This window comes from Trichoderma evansii (assembly GCF_050947405.1).
Source record: "Trichoderma evansii strain SZMC 28006 chromosome Unknown GGI43scaffold_51, whole genome shotgun sequence".
NCBI lineage: Eukaryota > Fungi > Ascomycota > Sordariomycetes > Hypocreales > Hypocreaceae > Trichoderma > Trichoderma evansii.
In genome coordinates this window covers 24,824-43,063 of record NW_028145155.1, presented here as the reverse complement: position 1 = coordinate 43,063, position 18,240 = coordinate 24,824, and the positions used below count along the sequence as shown (strand labels likewise).

At 41.6% G+C, this 18,240-nt stretch overlaps 7 protein-coding genes across 7 annotated transcripts; 5 read left to right on the top strand and 2 right to left on the bottom strand.

Moving 5' to 3' along the window:
- Positions 1-1,587: 1,587 nt before the first annotated feature.
- On the top strand, positions 1,588-2,748 carry GGI43DRAFT_432982 (uncharacterized protein; the record flags this gene model as incomplete). Its single annotated transcript, XM_083209674.1, has 1 exon — positions 1,588-2,748. One exon carries the CDS (start codon positions 1,588-1,590, stop codon positions 2,704-2,706), a length of 1,119 nt encoding a protein of 372 aa, XP_083055029.1. The 3' UTR covers positions 2,707-2,748.
- Positions 2,749-3,240: 492 nt separating this feature from the next.
- Positions 3,241-5,227, top strand: GGI43DRAFT_432980 (FAD-dependent oxidoreductase; the record flags this gene model as incomplete). The annotated part of the gene is made up of 5 exons (XM_083209673.1): positions 3,241-3,719; positions 3,789-4,155; positions 4,206-4,821; positions 4,881-5,005; positions 5,063-5,227. 5 exons carry the CDS (start codon positions 3,241-3,243, stop codon positions 5,225-5,227), a joined length of 1,752 nt encoding a protein of 583 aa, XP_083055028.1.
- Positions 5,228-5,744: 517 nt separating this feature from the next.
- Positions 5,745-6,496, bottom strand: GGI43DRAFT_322197 (nuclear transport factor 2 family protein). The gene is made up of 2 exons (XM_083201860.1): positions 5,981-6,496; positions 5,745-5,909 (listed from the first exon to the last, which is right to left on the bottom strand). The coding sequence occupies exons 1-2, from the start codon at positions 6,270-6,272 to the stop codon at positions 5,803-5,805; spliced, it is 399 nt and encodes a 132-aa protein (XP_083055027.1). The 5' UTR covers positions 6,273-6,496; the 3' UTR covers positions 5,745-5,802.
- A 225-nt stretch (positions 6,497-6,721) lies between these two features.
- On the bottom strand, positions 6,722-8,157 carry GGI43DRAFT_426735 (uncharacterized protein; the record flags this gene model as incomplete). The annotated part of the gene is made up of 3 exons (XM_083208707.1): positions 6,722-7,610; positions 7,704-7,861; positions 7,951-8,157. The coding sequence occupies 3 exons, from the start codon at positions 8,155-8,157 to the stop codon at positions 6,722-6,724; spliced, it is 1,254 nt and encodes a 417-aa protein (XP_083055026.1).
- Positions 8,158-9,537: 1,380 nt separating this feature from the next.
- Positions 9,538-12,195, top strand: GGI43DRAFT_419375 (general substrate transporter). The gene is made up of 3 exons (XM_083207668.1): positions 9,538-10,810; positions 10,858-11,106; positions 11,163-12,195. Exons 1-3 carry the CDS (start codon positions 10,147-10,149, stop codon positions 12,065-12,067), a joined length of 1,818 nt encoding a protein of 605 aa, XP_083055025.1. The 5' UTR covers positions 9,538-10,146; the 3' UTR covers positions 12,068-12,195.
- A 1,221-nt stretch (positions 12,196-13,416) lies between these two features.
- Positions 13,417-14,633, top strand: GGI43DRAFT_426733 (zinc metalloprotease; the record flags this gene model as incomplete). Its single annotated transcript, XM_083208706.1, has 5 exons — positions 13,417-13,665; positions 13,728-13,946; positions 14,046-14,227; positions 14,310-14,364; positions 14,418-14,633. The coding sequence occupies 5 exons, from the start codon at positions 13,417-13,419 to the stop codon at positions 14,631-14,633; spliced, it is 921 nt and encodes a 306-aa protein (XP_083055024.1).
- A 1,779-nt stretch (positions 14,634-16,412) lies between these two features.
- On the top strand, positions 16,413-18,037 carry GGI43DRAFT_432979 (aldehyde dehydrogenase domain-containing protein; the record flags this gene model as incomplete). Its single annotated transcript, XM_083209672.1, has 4 exons — positions 16,413-16,643; positions 16,707-17,009; positions 17,072-17,392; positions 17,465-18,037. The coding sequence occupies 4 exons, from the start codon at positions 16,413-16,415 to the stop codon at positions 18,035-18,037; spliced, it is 1,428 nt and encodes a 475-aa protein (XP_083055023.1).
- Between the last annotated feature and the right edge of the window lie 203 nt (positions 18,038-18,240).

Genomic DNA, 18,240 nt, shown 5'->3' with positions numbered 1-18,240 from the left:
TTTTAAAAATAATATAAATTTATATTTTATTTTTTATTTTAATTTAAATAATATTATTAAAATAAAATTTAATATATATAATTATTTATTATTAATAAAATTTTTATATTTTAATATATTTAATAAAATTAAAATTTTTTTTTTTTTTATTTTAATTTTTTTTTTTAATAAAAATTTTAAAATTATTTATATAAATTTTATTATTAATTAATTTTTTTTATTTAATTTAATTAATTAAAATTTTAAATATTTTTATTAAAATAAATTTACTTTTAATTTTAAATAAATTAAATATTTTTTAAATATTTAAATTTAATTATAAAATAATTTTTTTATTTTTAAGTAAAAAATTATATTTATAAAAATATAATTATATTTTTTAATTTAATTTTTTTTTTAATTTTTAAAAAAAAAAATTTTAATTTAAAATTTTAAATATTTTAAAAAAAATTTAATTTATATAATAAGTTTTTTTTAATTATTTAATTAAAAATTAAAATAAAATTAAAAATAAATATTATAAAATAAAAAATTTTTTTATAATTAAAAAAAAAAAATTTTATAAAAAATTTATTAATATTTTTAATTAAATTAAAAAAAAAATTTTTATATAAATTTAATTTTTAAAATAAATTATTATAATTATAATTTTAAATTATATTTATTTATTATTTTTATTTTATTTTATATATTATTATTAAATTAGTAATTATAATTTAATTTAAAAAAATAAATAAAAAAATTTAAAAAATTAAATAAAAAAAAAATAATAATTTAATATAATTAATATAAAAAAAATTAATAATATAAAATTTTAAATTATTATAAAAGGTATTTTAATATTATTTTTAATTAATATTAATAAAAATAACTTATTAAAATTATATATATAAAAATTAAAGCTTTAATTAATAAAAATATAATATATAAGAAAAAATTATTTTATTTTATTTATTATTTTATAATCTAGGCTTATAACTTATTAAAAATAAAAATAATAATAAAAAATATTATTAAAAAACTTAATTATCTAGTAATAAAATTAAAAACAGGACCTCTTATATATATATAACTATATCATCCACACAGACAGATTAAACTAGCGTTTCCCTTGTTCAACACTGTCAACCCTCTGTTGTTATATTTTGTTAACTGAACTCTGAGCTTCGGCTTACACTATTACCCTCACGCGATATATTTACAACCGGTTACCTCACTGTCAGATTTGCTTGCCCAGTCACCGCTGCTTTTTTGGACCATTGTGCTCGTTGCCAGTCAAGAGCATGATCGCTTTACGGCTATTTACCACGAAGTAGCTGCTGGTTACAAGGAACTTCTGTCACCCATACTCGGAAAGGCCATTCAGCGAATTGAAATGATTCATGCTTTACTTTTTCTTTGTCTGTGGCCACTTCCTCAATCTCAATATCTTCACAATCCAGCTTGGAACTATATAGGCCTTGCCGTCCATGCAGCAATGCAACTACAATGCTATAGTCCCTTGCCTTCTGTTAAACAGCAAAATATGTGGCCCGGCTTCGGTCTCGTGCCCGAGTGTGGAGTGGATGAGATGGGCCAAGCTTGGACATGGCTAGGCTGCTTCCGAGTTGGAACTTCGTGAGTACTGTTGGAGATGCACATGCAAGATGGACGAATATTAACAGCTCTGGCAAAGTTGCTACAGCTTTCGGATTTCCGCCACTAATATCGCAACAGCAGATGAAGTCCATTGATGAAGCTCTTAATAACATGTCGAATCTAGTTCCTCCGTGGTGGAAGGTCTTAATCACAATCCTCAAGATTACGGTCTCCGCGATTGACACTCTAAGCAATATATATGACCACGCTCTACATTTTTCAACTACCGAGATATTTGATGAGCAGCTGGACAAGCTCAAACAGTCGAATCATGACTCTTGGAGACCAGAATTAGAGATTGAGTGGTGCAATACCAAATTGCATATCTTTGCTCTAACTTTCACTACACCGGCAAATACAGATCCTAATCAAAATACGTATTGGCGGATTCATCATCAAACGATCCTTTTGAAAGCACTCGGCGCTGCCTCGAGTCTCGTCACTCACTTTATAAGAATTGGACAGGACGCTGTATCGGATTTGCATCCCAATGGGTTACTGAGAACCATACCAGAGCCTTATTTTACATCTCTTTTCAATGCGACGACTTTCCTCTTCAGGTTTATGGCCACTTTTATGGCAATCACACCAATTCAGGGAAATAGAGTAATGGGTTTGATAATAGAGTCGCACAAGATCTTCCATTCGTTTCCGGAGCGTAGAGAATTCACACGTGCTGCCATCCACATTGAAGCCCTCATTGATGCTCTGAAACAAGGGGTTCCTATCGGAATGAGTGAGCTTACAGTAAAAAATAAGCTAGGGGCGTCTGTTATGTTTGATGCAATATTTCACGCATGTCGCCAGAGGAACATTGACTCGAAAACAGGAAAGCCGTTGGCAATGCAGCTATGGAAAACAATCGCCGAGACTTTTGCCGAGAGGCTCCAAGAAACTCCTACGCGAATACCAAGAAACGAGGCTCAGAAATACGATTCTGGAAACAGCGATCTTGAGCAGAATCAGCAAATCACGGATCTCACGGAGCTGAGCACGCAGTGGTGGGAAGAGTGGGATAATTATATCAATCTCAACCAAATTGGAGACGAGCAACTAGACAATATTTAGAACAGTCACAGTTCCTAGACATTGCCTGGAGCTAAAGAAGATATACTCGTGGCTAACTTGCCCTGGTGAACCTGCCCTGGCGAGCAAGGTTGAAGTGCCGTCGCCGGTCTCCTACACTTTGCCAGCAGCAATTCCAAGTCGAGCTTAACATCAATAACTTTATGCGCAAATGAAGTAAATTATTACTTGCTCTATGAAGAGGCGAAATCGAAAGGGAAAGCCACGCCTTGCTTAATTACGGGTTTCAGGGGAAAAAGAGTCAGCTTATGTGTGTACTCGGCTATGCAGGTCTCAATGGCGCCGAAACACCGAACTGCGAGAACTGCGAAAACTGCGAAATCCGCAGTTCGGCACTGCAGATCAGTTCAAGCGTCCACATATAAATGTATATAAGACTGGTGATATGCGTGCTTGATGCTGCGTTATTATTCTGCCTTAACTTGAAGTTTTTCTTATTTTTCCTCGGATTCTACTCAAAGTTCGCAAATTTCTACCTTTCCATTTTTTCACTCCTTAAAGCTTTCTCATAGGAAGATGCTTGTTCATCACTTAAGGCTGCTCCCTGTCCTCCAAACCTTCGTCTATCTTTCATCACTCTGTCATGTGGACGCTCACATTACGGCTTGTAAATCAACTCCGAATGATGAATCTTGGCCCAGCATCCCCAAATGGAATCATCTCAACGAGAGTCTATCTGGACGTTTGATACACCCGCTACCACCAGCACTGGCCTGCCACTACTCTGACCAGGGGTCAAACATCTCTTGCGCAGACATCAAAAATTCGTGGAGCTCGTTCGCCTTTCATCAAGACGATCCTGTTAGTACGGCGTGGAACAATATGAATAACGACTCCTGTCTTCCAACAGAAGATGCTCCGTGCAGTGGACTGGGATATCCAGTTTACGCTGTGAATGCAACGACTGCAGATGATGTAAAACATGCGATTAATTTTGCTCGAAAGTATCATGTGAGACTGAACATCAAAGCATCAGGACATGACTGTTTGAAGCGGTAAGAGAGTAAAATGAATCACGCTTTATTAATTCTACTAAGATGCAATCAATCTAATTCAGCAAACAGATCTACAGCACCCTATTCTCTATCCATCTGGACAAGGTATATGGCCGGAGAATATGAATTACATAGCGAGTTTAAGCCAAAGGGTTGCAATACTACGATTAAAACAACAGCAGTGACTGCGGGGGCCGCCTCATATGTCAGTGATATGTACTCTCACTTGGATCAATACAACCTAACCATCGTTGATGGTATGGGGACAGAAGTTACTATGGGTGGGTATCTCACTGGCGGTGGCCATAGTCCCATATCAAACATATTCGGGCTCGGATCCGATCAAGTTTATGAGGTAGAGATGGTAACCCCCAAAGGAGAAGTGATCACTGCGAACGAGTGTCAGAATACTGACCTGTTTTGGGCAATTCGAGGTGTGAGTAATAAGTTCTTTTACCATAATTACGAAGGTTCCTAACATTTCAGGGCGGCGGGGGTACTTTTGGAGTCTTAACAAAGGTGACTGTTCGTACGGTTCCTTCCAAGCCCATGGCGGTATACGACTTTATCATCGAGACAAAACCAAACTCCACTGCGTATTGGGAGAGTGTAGCTTATATGATAGCACAATACCCCACTCTGGCCGACTCGAATGTTGCGGCATTCACGTATCTGTATCCCAATACCAGCGCCGCAGGTCTCGGAGAGGATATGGCATCCTTTGAAGCAGTCTTTGCCTTATACGATCCTGATTCACCGAGTACATTGGGGAGCTTTCTTGAGCCCTATGTGAATCAAATTAAATATAATTACTCTAGTCAGATTACGACTAAGGTGACATCGACTATCTTTCCCAATTTTCGCAGCATGTTCCTCGAATATGCAGATGATAAAGGGGCCGGTGTAGACAAGGTGGTCGGATCATGGCTTCTGCCGCCAGGTACACTGAAAGAATATGCATTCGGCGAAGCTCTAGTTGATTTCCTAGGACCCACTGGAGGGAGACTATATATAGTCTCTGGAACAGGCGTTTGGGATGCCAAACCAAGGGGTGGCGGTGATGCTGTCAACCCCGCATGGAGAAATGCTCTGGTTCACGCGGGTAAGTCCAGATAGTTTTGTCCTGGCAGTATGATTTGAAGAGGCTCTGACCCCTTGCAGTCACTTCCCAACAGTGGTCGCCGCTTGATGAGATTGAGCGAAGCGCCGTTGAACATAATATTAACAATTTCCAAGTTGAAGCCTTCCGCAAATTGGCTCCGGATTCGGGTGCTTATCTTAATGAGGCATGGCTTTCCTACACGCTCTGTGTTTGCTGGATGAAGCACTAACTAAGAGTACAGGCCTACTGGAATGAGCCCAATTTCCAGAAAGCTTTCTGGGGTTTCAACTATGAAAGATTGCGCGAGATAAAAAAGACTATCGATCCAGATGATGTGTTTTGGTGCCACGTATGTGTTGGGAATGAGGGTTGGAAGGAAGTTGAAGATTATTTATGCCGAGTATAGTAGTAAAATACTTGGATAAATAATAGCAGTATAGAGTAACAATATATTTATTTTCAAGAACAAGCTAGGATTGATTTTAATTTAGTAACTCAAGTTATTGCTGTTAGTAAACTTCTCTACCCTTATCCCATAAGGATTTGCGAGCTTCATTATTATTTATTAAACTATCTGCTCTTATTCCTAAAGAATTTTAATCATTGATATTCTACGCTCTTATACCCGAAAGGACTACAAGCTTACCTCATTGGCGCAGCAGATATACTGTACGCACATTGTCGATGGACTGACCCGCTCGTACGAAGAGTCTTTAGGTAAGAGATGGGCTCGTGTGTACAGTCCGGGATCTTGAACCGGTAAACATGCAAAGGTTTCAAGGTCACGTTAGGAATTCGTCGTACGTCATCACCCAAGATCCTTTATGCATTCACGGGCATATGCGCGTGCTTAATACCGAGATGGGTATATGTGATTAGTAAAAGGAGACCAGTAAATTGAACATTTGTGAACATATATAACCTTTACAAGACCTAGTTTAATATATTATATTAAAATAGGCCCATCTCCTCAGCTTCTTTCTAAACTTCTGCAATAAGGGCAGTGTCAAGGTAATCTCTAACCTCAACCACTTTACCTTCTTCATTCCACTTCATTACTATAGCATAGCGGTTAATATACTCTTTGCCTAGTAAAGGTTAGTTGCGCCTCGCGGGCCTCTGCTATCTCTAAATGAAGTTGGCGAGACGAAGATCTCACCGGATTTTCTAATACCACGAGCCTCTAGTTCCATTGTGGTCCACTCGTAGTTCTCGCCTCCGAAGAAAACATGCACTATCTTCAACTCCGGTGGACCTTGAAGGGCTTTGATTAACTTTTCAATAGTATTGGCTCGAAGCTCGGCAAGGTTGGTGTAAAGTCCAGTGCTTGGGCCACTGCCCATAATAGTCCAATTGACATCCTCTGCTAAGCAGGTCCCGAAAGGCCCACCGTTCGCAAGCGGTTGATTAGCGAAGATAGCTTCAAGTTCTTCGTTCGTGAGATAAGGCATGGTGATGGTTGAGAGTTGGAGGAAAGAGTACTGTGGTGATTGAGATTGTCTGACTTTCACAATTGGACGGAGGTGTGCACCTTTTATATAGTGGGAAGGATCGTGCACAAAGGCTTGTAGAAGCTTGGAGCATACCCTGGACAAAGATTCGGGAGCTACGAGCCTGTCGATTACCAACTCCAGACCTTAAAACCCACATAGTGCTGTATCTCGTCCATGGGGTGCATGATATGCGTATAGAATAAGAGCGCGCTATTAGATGCGATACCAAGCCAATTCTGGACGAATAAGCGAACTTCAAGAATCACCCGCCCACCGCTGGGTAAAGGCGGTAGCACCGCTCGGGCCGCTTACTCAACTACAAGACCATTCGATTAGCTTTATAGCCATTTGCCAACTGAATTGCAACATTGTTTTAAGGGAGAGATTTTTTGCTCGTCAAGCAAAGACTATGAATAATACGCCCGTTCCCAAATCGCCCTTGCCATTCCTTCGTCCGCATATATGATCGGCCATGCGATCTTCTGAAGGGAAGCTCTAGCATCAGCCCACTGTCTGATTTGACAAGCCTGACTCCACTTTCGGATGCCTTTGTCGAAAAACTCCATGATAGATGAGTCGAGGACATGGAACTCCGAACACATTGAGGTGGATCGTTGGAATCTGATCTCCATGCTAATTGCACCGAGGAAGATTTGCCAAAATAGTAGACATCCATCGGTTGCCATGCAATCTGATGCGTTGATGAAGTGACGCATCAGAGCATCCCTCAAAATATGAAAAAGGTAATTATCCAACATCCTCTCCGGGCAACTTCGAAGCCCAAGTACGTAGTGTAAATATAAGCTGGTGGCGCTGTACAAGCCACACCAGGTCGACTTCAGTACTTTTAATGCCTTTGTTGTCATTTCTCTCCGCGCCTCCGGTCTGGCCTCGCAAGATGAGATGGATGCAATATGTGAAGCAACGTACTGAACATGTAGCTTTGATGCAACAGCGTTTGCACATGCCGCGGCAAACTCGCTTTCTGGTTCAGAGAAGTCTCGCTTCGATCGAACTATGTCGAGACTATCTGTCAGATCTCGCAGGTCGCGAATCGTATACGTGCCATCGATCCAATGGGACATTGTCTCTGTCTGCAAGGACCGTGAAAAGAATGGCATTAAGCATAAGACATCAAGCTTGAGCGGAAGATCGCAATTCCTCTCCACACGGTTGAGTTGACTTGACAAATCTAGAAGATTCTCGGAATGCATGGCGTGATGGGTTTGCGAAAACTCGCTGTAGCCCGTGCTGTTGATTAGTCTACTCATGTTTCGGGTAAAGAGAGAATGTAGCCTATATAGGCATGAGTATATGTCTGGTGGTGATGTGTTGATTTTGTACATCCGGGGCAGATAAAGATGGGGTTAGATTTCGGCAAAGACGTACAATAAGAAGTATCGGTCATTGAGCTCTTCGTCTACTGAATTTTCATATAGAGGCTCGTCTTGCTTCGGTAGTCGCTGCCAATGTCGTTTGCGTTCTTTCAAGAGATTCAACATACCGCCCAGGTGGGCCTTCGCGCTAAAGACGTGACCTAGACAAAGCTGTAAGGACTGATTAGTGGGAAATATGTATCTTGCCAATTGCTTGATTCCGCTGTAGAGTTTCTTCCATTCTAGCTCTCCGAACTTACCTCGATGAAGCAGAGTGAGGCTATCTGACTGACAATGCAGGCCATAAGTTGAGGCTGCCCTTTCGTGATCCACTTGTTGACCATTTGGATTAATTTTACTTTGTGGAACAGGAAGGTGGATTCGAAAGATTGCATACTACCAGTTGTCCATTCAAAATGCAGCGCAGCAATCAAAAGGGTCAAGCGAAGCGCATGAGGATCGTTCATCATTGACTTGAAGCTTTACCAATGTTAGAAATAAAATAGGCAAGAGATCTGAAGAACAGAAATAAACTCGCACCTGAATGATTTGCGATTTTGTGATATAGAGTTCATACTTTGGTCTATCTGGCAAACTTTTGAGTTGAATATATTAGCTTCGCCAATACTTCTCCAGTCAAAACCCCCGTTAACTGCCTGAATTCCAACTTAATATTTGTGCCACTCACAATAGTGAAAAAGCTCCTTGGATTGAAATGGCATTTCTATGCTAAGACAGTGGAAGGGATCTGATGCTCCATGCATGATAACACCCATCGCTCCCTGAAGAAATGCTGCTTCTGGGTGTCTGGCTGCCTTTGTAACCGTCATGAATACCAACTGTTCCCATGGTCGGCATACTTTGTCTACGGCCCTCCTGTCACGCAGAGGGATTGTGGGTGTATACTTGCAAACTCTCCACACCCTTGAACGTGAACAGTTTCCACTATTCATACCGGTTGAGTTAGCTGCCACTTTGTTGGGAACTGGCATAACAGGGGATAGGCCGCGAATGAATAAGCTTACCATGTTGGCTGTACCTCATCACAGCGTATGTGACGTTTCCGACACTCTAAACATCCAGTTCGGCGACGAGGGGTATGTTGCTTTCCCAATGTCACTTTATCCATCTTCTGGTAGTCGAGAAGAAGGAGAGCGCAAAGAGTGAAGCTAGCAACGAGTGAGGTATCGACTGCATAAGGCGGCAATGATATTTGGGCAGGAAGCTGTAGTGAATGCTCCCGCCAACGGTTCGCTATGACGCTATGCCTATTCAAGACGAATACCCGAATATCGATACATAACTGCAGCTAGCACGTCGTGTTGTATAAAGGCGGTAATCCTGAACTATTACTGTGGAACTAGCTCTGACTTTGGGATCTACCAAGAAAGGTCCCAAGCGTCGGGCTAATTGCAACCGTCGTCTTTCTACTCCGTAGTATTAATAGTATTCGCCAATGAGATCTGGGTCATGCGAGATGTCTACAAGCGGAGCTCTATGGCACATACCGCTAGAAGCAGTTACAGCAGTAACCCACATACTGCTACCACCAGAACACTCCCCATTCGGCAATAACAACAGCGTAACGCCATGACACCGGAGTAATCTGGATGCCCCTTCTGGCTGTGTTCATAGGGTTATATTACAACAATAGTAGAAAACTAAATAAAAGCGCCCTGAATTTTCTTTACTTTTATAGAATAATGTTATAATTCATAGTTGGTTCTCAACACAGTTTTTTATTTTAATTAGCTGGTCACAGTTTATAATCTATTACCAAGTTAATATTTACTACCAATTTGCGGACCATCTAAATGGACACTTGCCCTTGCTTATTTAATCCCCAGCGATGCTTTTAGAGGCCAGGGATAGTTTAAGTTGCGACCCCTCACCAAAAAAGACATCAGCCACAAGTACTCTTCTTTGTGATACTTTTCCTCGTCGTATTTATTAACACTTCCCAGCATGCTTCTTGCGCCTTGTCAGATCTACCAAAGGCGATGAGGAGTATATTCACTCCTTCAAGCTACTATAATTCGCTATTGCACCACGTGCGACAGGTTCTATCCTTTTTTGAGTAGTAGACCAGGTCGAAGTGAGATGCATCTCTGTTTACGTGACAAGGCTTGGTTTAGGTTTCCTTACAAACAAACATTGGGCCCACAAGTTCTTAACGCCATACAGTATTCCGCAACGATCAAGCCCGCTGGCTAGACTGTATGAGCGGCATAGCCATCAGTGCCTCTGGTGGCGTCACCTCCACAAACCGGGTGTTGTCGCCACTCAAGTCTCTGTCTTCCTCGGAGTTCGTCAATTCGTTTCCATAAATTCTGCTGTTGGAATGGTTGCCATTGCATGTGGGGCTGCTCGTCTCCATTTCAATCTCAATTGCGGGTTATCCCACGCCTGAGCTATCCATCGTCGTCCACGGCACTCACCTAGTAAGCACGAATTTAATGGAGGAGAAAATGATTGAAGCCAAAAGCACTCATGTGTCGCCTGAAAATCCTCACACGTCGGAGTTCGTGGAATTAGTGTCCGCCGCTTCCGGCCTAGTCGAAACTCTACCAAACCAACCGTTCGAAGCTGTTCGTGATGCCCAGACAAATCGAACGGCGGCGGGAGAAGCACTCATATGTGACAAGGTGTTTCGAGATTTCTTCACCGCAATCCCTGAAACACTTGAGCCGCCAAGAGATGCTCAAGTGGCGGCAGATATCGAGCGCAAAATGAATTTTTACAATGGATGTCGCCTTTATGCCAAGGCCATGGCTTGGTCATTCCTCCTTTCATGCACCATCATTATGGAAGGCTACGATACTACGCTCATTAACAGCTTCTATGCTCTCCCTGCCTTTCGACAGGCATATGGACATCCAGCCCCCGGAGTAGACTCATCTGGCGCCATCACGTACCAGATCAGTCCGTCATGGCAAACCGCATTATCGAATGCCTCCGTGGTTAGCGAAATGATAGGCCTTTTCCTCAACGGTTTCTCGACTGATCGATTCGGATACCGATGGACAATGCTAGGGGCTTTAGTCATGATGATGCTGTTTGTTTTCCCTGCTTTTTTCGCTGTCAATATTGAGATGATACTCGTATCTCAAATCCTGTGTGGTATGTCTGATGCGGCTGCTACAATAACAATACGCTAACAAATAGAGGTATTCCATGGGGTGCCTTTCAAAGTCTCTCCACAACCTACGCTGCCGAAGTGATGCCTGTACAAATGCGTGCGTACTTGTTAAGCAGCGTAAATATGTGCTGGCTCATCGGACAACTGCTAGGAGTGGCCATAATGCGAAGGTTGGTCGATAATACGTCCCAGTGGTCATATCGAATCCCTTTTGGCCTTCAATGGGTGTTTGCAGTCCTAATATTTCTCGGGGTTATTTTCGCCCCTGAAAGCCCCTGTAAGTCAGTCGATCTGGAGAGGAGTACAAAGCTAAACTTGTTGAAAATTGTTCAGGGTGGCTAGTACGACACGACAAATTACAAAAAGCAAGAAAAGTTTTGTTGAAGCTTGTTACGACAAGGTTTATTGACTTTAATGTTGACAAGTCTCTTGCGATGATGAAACATACAGACGATGTTGAAAAGCATATCCACAAAAGAAGCTCGTCTTTCCTAGACTGCTTCAAATATACTAATCTCCGCCGAACAGAAATCTGCTGCCTAGTCTTTTCTACTCAGGCGATGAGCGGTTCAACGCTAACTGGCTTTGCTGCCTATTTCTATGAGCAAGCTGGAGTTGATGTACGGTCTGCATTTAGTCTAGCGGTCGGGATGTACTCACTTGCAATTTTAGGTGGGGTTATTGCATGGTTTCTCCTTTCTCACTTTGGAAGACGACGATTATATCTAACAGGATTGGTGGCTTCATTCTGGATTTTCATTTCTGCTGGGATCGTTGGAACTCTGCCGTCATCACGGGCAACGTCATGGGCTGCGGCTGGTCTCCTTATCCTTCTGACCTTTGTGTACGACATGACTCTTGGACCAGTCTGCTATGTTTTAGTGGCTGAGATTCCGTCAACACGCCTTCGAGTCAAATCGGTCGTCATTGCTCGCGCTACGTATAACGCTATTAGTATTGCGATGAACGTTGGCACTTCGCACATGCTGAATCCAGTTTCCCTCAATTGGAGAAGCAAAACATGCTTTTTCTATGCAGTTACAACTGCATTAAGCTGTGTCTGGTGTTACTTTAGGCTTCCAGAACCCAAAGGCCTGAGTTACCTAGAGCTTGACATCTTATTTGAGAGGAAAGCTAGTGCAAGGAAATTCAAAGAATTTCAAGCTAACCTCGAAAAATCAGGATATTTCTCTATCACGAGAAGGGAGTTGCGTGAAAGTAATTGGCAAGGATACTAAACTACTTCTCTATCTGTGCTGTATAGTATACAATGTATATCTCTTCTTACACCGCGGATTACAATTATAATTAATAAGTAATAAAAAATGTATTTTATCTTAATAAAATACATTTTAAGTATGTAAAATAATTTAAATTAAACAATATATATATTATTAAACTCTATTAAATATAATAAAGTAATTTTATAAAAAAAATCTTATAATCAACTTTACTTTATTATATTATAATTAATTATAAGAAAAAAAAAAGGGTTTAAAAAAATTGTTACGACCTGGTTCCCCGTAACAGTTGAATCCCTTATATTAGCTGGTTCCGTTACAGTAATTGCTACAATAGCGATTATTGGCCTAATCTTTTGCCCTGTTTGGCTTAACGGTATAACGGATCGTTACAAAAATAGTAATAATAACTATTATTATTATAAAGAAGATAACCTGGTAAGAAGTCGTATTATTATTGCTATTATTTACTAGCATGCGCATGAAAGCCTAGTACTATATGTCTCTGCTTTTCCCATTATCAGTGGATCAAGTTTTAGGCAGCCGTGCAGCGTTCGAGGTCCTTGTGGGCAGGATTGTCAGATTCGTAATTCATAATTCGTAATTTGTAGAATGTACGAAAATTTCAGTAGGGCTACGAGAATTTCGTAGTAGGGCTACGAATATTAATACTACCTTTTTCGTATACGAATAATATTCGTATTAGCTACGAATTTGCAACCCTGCTTGCGGGCGTTAACATTCCGGGGCCCCTGCTCTTGGACAGCTCATTGGCTCCTCTTCGTTGGCAATCTTGCCTATACCTCAATTATTCCGAGCACACAAGCATCTGCAACTTCATTTTCGGAGATCAAAGACAGCTTCTCTTATGCTAGTCTGGGCAGCCCATATTAAGACTAACAAGTAGCGCTAGGCAAGCCTTACATAAGAAAAACAGTGCAACTAAAACGGCGGCCATTCCGTTAATACGATTTCTGGCAAGGGTGGCCGGAGACTTTTGGACCCCGATTGTAACTCTGACATTCCCAAATCATGTCACAGTATTCAACCTCTATAAATAAGATCCCTGATCTGTAAGTGGATGCACTACACTCGTATTTAAGCATATGTTGTTAAATTTGCGCATGGTGCCCCTTTCCCCCCTAGTCTAGTGCTTGGTATGCTGACGTATCGGACTGCTTCAATTGCAGGCTTTCTTTAGGCGACCATATACTCAATGGAGCTCTATATAAGGTTAATCTCAGCCCTTAAACAACACAATTAACCAACAACACTGGATCTATCGCCTTCGCCTGTTCCGATTAACTCCCACGAGCTTGAGACTACTGTTTGTTACAACAGCAGCCATGATGCACTCCGTACTGTTGCGATTTTCCCTATGCTGTCTGACGCTCAGTTCATCAGCGAAGGCAATCGTAACTGCTACTGGCTGCGGCAACCCACCACCATCCGAGGATGAAATTGCCAGAGCCCAGGCAATATACGAAAAGGAGAGAACGATGACGTTAGATGTACGAGGCACAGATCTAGTCACCATACCGACTTGGTTTCATGTGGTTTACGTCAATGAGACTGAGCAAGGGGGCTATATCCCTGTGATTAACTGCTGCCTCTTAACTAGACGATGCAGAAAGCAAGCTAATGCTTTAACAAACAGAGAAACCAACTCGACGCCCAAATTGGGGTGCTCAACGATGCTTGGACACCACATGGGTTCTCCTTCAACTTGCTCAACGTGACCTATACGCAAAATGCGACTTGGTCGAATGCGAACTTCGATGGCTGGCCTGACATGAAGAGAGCTCTGCGCCAAGGTGGCTACGGCACTTTGAATCTCTATACCACTCTACTCACAGAGGGATCTGGACTTTTAGGTGTACGTTACTTACCAAATCGAAAATATATGGGCAGATTACAATGCGGATAGAAGCAGCACAATGTACATAACGCGGGCGAATGAGTATCAACCTTACAGATCGGCACACCACCTGGCGACTACTACGACGGTACCGATGATTTCTTGCAGGACGGCGTAGTTATACAAGCCAATACTCTTCCAGGCGGTATTGGTCCAAATTTCGAGACATATCCAGAAAGGTACACCACGGGCCGTCTTGCTTGTCATGAAGTAGGCCACTGGTTTGGTTTATTCCATACGTACGTTTTCCCAAACAGTGAACGATTCAGCTTGATACTATAACGTGACGCCGATTATATTATTCCTGCTAACTAATATTAGTTATATTGAGCATGGTCCTTATCCCTTCACTTGCCAGAACGGAGACAATGATTTTGTAAGTTCAGCTATCCTGATGTCAGATAAAAGTAATAACACCAGCCTCATTAGGTCGATGACACACCTGTGCATCTGCTTGTATTAACCGGTAACGGACCAGATCTAGATTGCCCAGTAGGCAGAGATACCTGTCCTGATCTTCCAGGTGTAGGCCCTACAGATAATTATATGAGCAATCAGTGGCAGTCATGCTGGAATAAATTCACAGCGGGTCAAGGGCTGCGATCTAGAAGTTTATGGACGGCACAGCGTGCTGGGCGAGGCTGATTATGTAGCGGGTAATAGTTATATACCTTTTCTAAAGATTAGGACTATTATAACACTGTTTCCAAGCCAGGACTAGAAGGTTAAGTTAAAAAATATATCTTGTTAACCTATATTAAATGGCGGTATGACGTAATAAAAAGTAACACTGCTAAAGCAGCTGCAAAATGTATAGTTTAATAAAAGGTATTATCTTAAATAGCTTAGTAAAACTTATCAGCTTATATATTTTTTACTTATTCTTTAATATAAATTTATAAATTGAAAGCTTTTTAATTTTTTTTATATATTATTAATATATATAACATAGAAGATAGAATATTTATAAATGCTTGCGCAACCCTTTATCAAGCACTTTGATGTTCCCATAGAATCTTATAGTTTCATCCCAACTCACTCAGTCTCCATTTGCGATGAATCTCGCGTGGAGCTGCACAGTTACTTACAGAGGCTAACACGCCGACTGTAGCTGGCTATAATAACCTTTTTATCTTAATCGTAAACAGCTTGCGGAAGAGGACTATAACAGTCTGCTGCGATACGGTAATCTGGCAAGAATAAGGCGGCCTTGGATTAGTATGAAGTCAAAAGTTTAGCATTTTATTTTCTGGTGAGTACTTCTACCCATCCTGCATGAATTAGCTGTTTCTGACAGTTATTGTTATTGTTGATATGCGCGACGCTGGGCCACAGCTGCTTTCACCACGGTAGCAAATATAGACCCAATAGCGAAGGTGTGTGTCCCTTTGATCATACTCGTCAAACCAACCCTATCAGGCTTATTTTAGCGCGGCAGCTCACATTATTATATATGAATCCAGTGCATTCACACTATGGTAGTTCCAAGGCGTACATGAGCTGTATATATCCTCTAAACTAATTTTAACAGATACAGTTGTGGGCGTCAAGATGATGCGCGGCAAGGGCGAATAATACCTATATTCCATCATCGTGGGCGATTTTACTAAAAGTGGTAGTTGAAGACCTATTTTGCCTCTATATTCGGCTGCCTGGTCGCAGGCTATCGCCTTTTGGATTTTCTAGCCGAACAAATGAAAAGTCCCAAGCGAACTCTAAGCAGAATCATATTGACAGGATAATCAAGGGAGGCGGGGTTCCAGTTGCGCGCTTTAATACCAATACCTATTTGTTGGTTGAGAGTGAAATGCGAAGTGCATACCAAATGTGCACCTTTCAATATTAATACGGGGCTCTCATTTCTAAATTAATAAGGAGTAGAATCGATATTATGCGATGTGATATGCCATACCGGAAATTTCCCCGACTACACGACCCCCAGAATTGTTCCCTTGGCCTCTCGCCCCTCGTTTCCCGCCTGTAATCACTTCTATAGACGTCTTACACCACGTAAACAGCTATCAGATGAATGGTTAGGAGCAAATAGGTAACTGAGAGCATGAATGCAAATAAGCTCGATCCAATATACCCCCGGCGCTTCAACCATTACTTAGGCGGTCTAAGGGTAGAATTGACAAATCTAAGATAATCCAAAAGTCACGGCTTGCGGCTTCGGGGAAGCATCGGAGCGTCCGCCGAATGAAACGAGCGCCACTTTAGCAACGCCGGAACCTTGGTCGTCGGGTTCCGAATGTAGTGAAAAATTCATTTTCGGAAATACTGATGTATTCTAGAATGGAAGTTGGCTATCTCGAATAAAACTGCAGAAACCCGTCGAATGTTTGGCATCATCTTAAGCTCAAATATTGTCCTTGAATCCTGGCCTCCCTATTTTGCTGCAGTGTTTACAACTCAAGCCTCCCAATGAAGTCCCATATCGTCCCGTTAATTATTGATGGCAGAGATGTCGTCTTGCAAGATGAGCAATCTGTTTTCGTTTCAAATCCCGATAGCGGAAGAGCTTCACAATGGAAAGCTCAAGGAGCTACTCCGGAGCTATGCAAGCGCATCTTGGAATCCTCGTCAGCAGCATTCCCCAAATGGAGAAAGATGTCTGTCAGAGAGCGGCAAGTATTATTCCAAAGAGCAGTTCAGGTACTTCAGCACCTTCCATACCCAATTGCATGTTCAGAGGCACTGATTCCTGGCATGCCATAGCTTCTTAAAGAGAGGGCAACCGAGCTATCGTCTACTGTGGAAGAGGAACTTGGCTGTTCTGCAGTATGGTCTCAAATCAACTTCCACGCCACGCTTGAGATTATTGAACAAGTAACGGCACTTATAACATCTGGGATCTTGTCCGGGTTGATTCCAGAGACTGAAGAGCCCGAATCGCTCGCTCTGGTCTTCAAAGACCCGCTTGGTGTTGTGCTAGGCATTGCCCCTTGGAATGCACCAGCTATGCTTGGATTGCGATCTATTGCAGCTGCCGTTGCGACTGGAAATTGCGCGATACTCAAGGTAATTCCTATTCCAGTCTAAATATTATTACAACGTAACTAGGGCTGATCTTTTTAATGAAGGGATCTGAATTGAGCCCTAGAACACATTACTTCATCGCCAACCTCTTCCGAGATGCTGGATTTCCACCTGGGGTGGTTAACTTCCTTGTGCACAAACCTGAAGACGCATCGACCACATTCAATACTCTCATTTCGCATCCGTCAGTGAAGAAATGCAACTTTACCGGCTCAACGGCTGTGGGCCGACATATTGCCTCTCAGGCAGGTCATTTCTTGAAGCCTGTACTACTAGAATTGGGCGGCAAAAACTTCAGCTTAGTACTGGATGATGCAGATTTGGAGACCACGACATCTACAATTTTAGATGCAGCTTTTGTTAACGTGAGTGAACCCATTCTAAATACCTTGAGCCAGATCGGTTCTCTGACACGTGCTTTCGGGTATCTATTACAGAGTGGACAAATTTGTATGTCTACGGACATCATCCTAGTGCCTCGGAAGTTGAAATCGGCATTCTGCAGCCTTGTCCGCCAACGACTTGAATCGGCATCTGCTATTCAAGTCAAGCACGTCATTAATAGACGGAGTTCTACTAGAGTTTTAGGGCTGCTTGATGATGCTGCGAGCAAAGGTGCCACAGTGATTACCGCTTCATCACTGGACGGAGAACACGGTCCGCTATATGGCACTGTGATTGAAGGCCTCACTAAAGACATGGAATTTTGGCAGAACGAATCTTTCGGCCCTGTAGTTGGAATTGCAACATACGAGTCTGTGGATGAAGCGATTGAAATGATTAATGAATGTGAGTACGGTTTGAGTGGGGCGATATACACTGCGTCGAATCTGCAAGCGATACCTCTTGCACGAAGACTAGACACCGGAGCGGTTCATATTAACGGACCAACTTTCCATGATGGATTTACGTTGCCGCATGGAGGGAATAAGAATAGCGGATTTGGGAGATTTGGGAGTCACTGGGCGTTTGAGGAATTTTTACAGACCAAGACTGTGGTTGCAAATTAGATAGTCATCGAACGTATAACGAACATATTATGGTAGACAATGATGACGTCCAAACCGCAGACTTTTGACAAAATGAAACATCTTTTCAAATCCGAGATAATCAGTTGATCAAATGATGTATGTTTATAAGCAATAATTCTTATGTCGCGTATATATGTATCTTGGCTTCCTCCGCATGTTGCTAAGATCATTCTTTAAGGGTG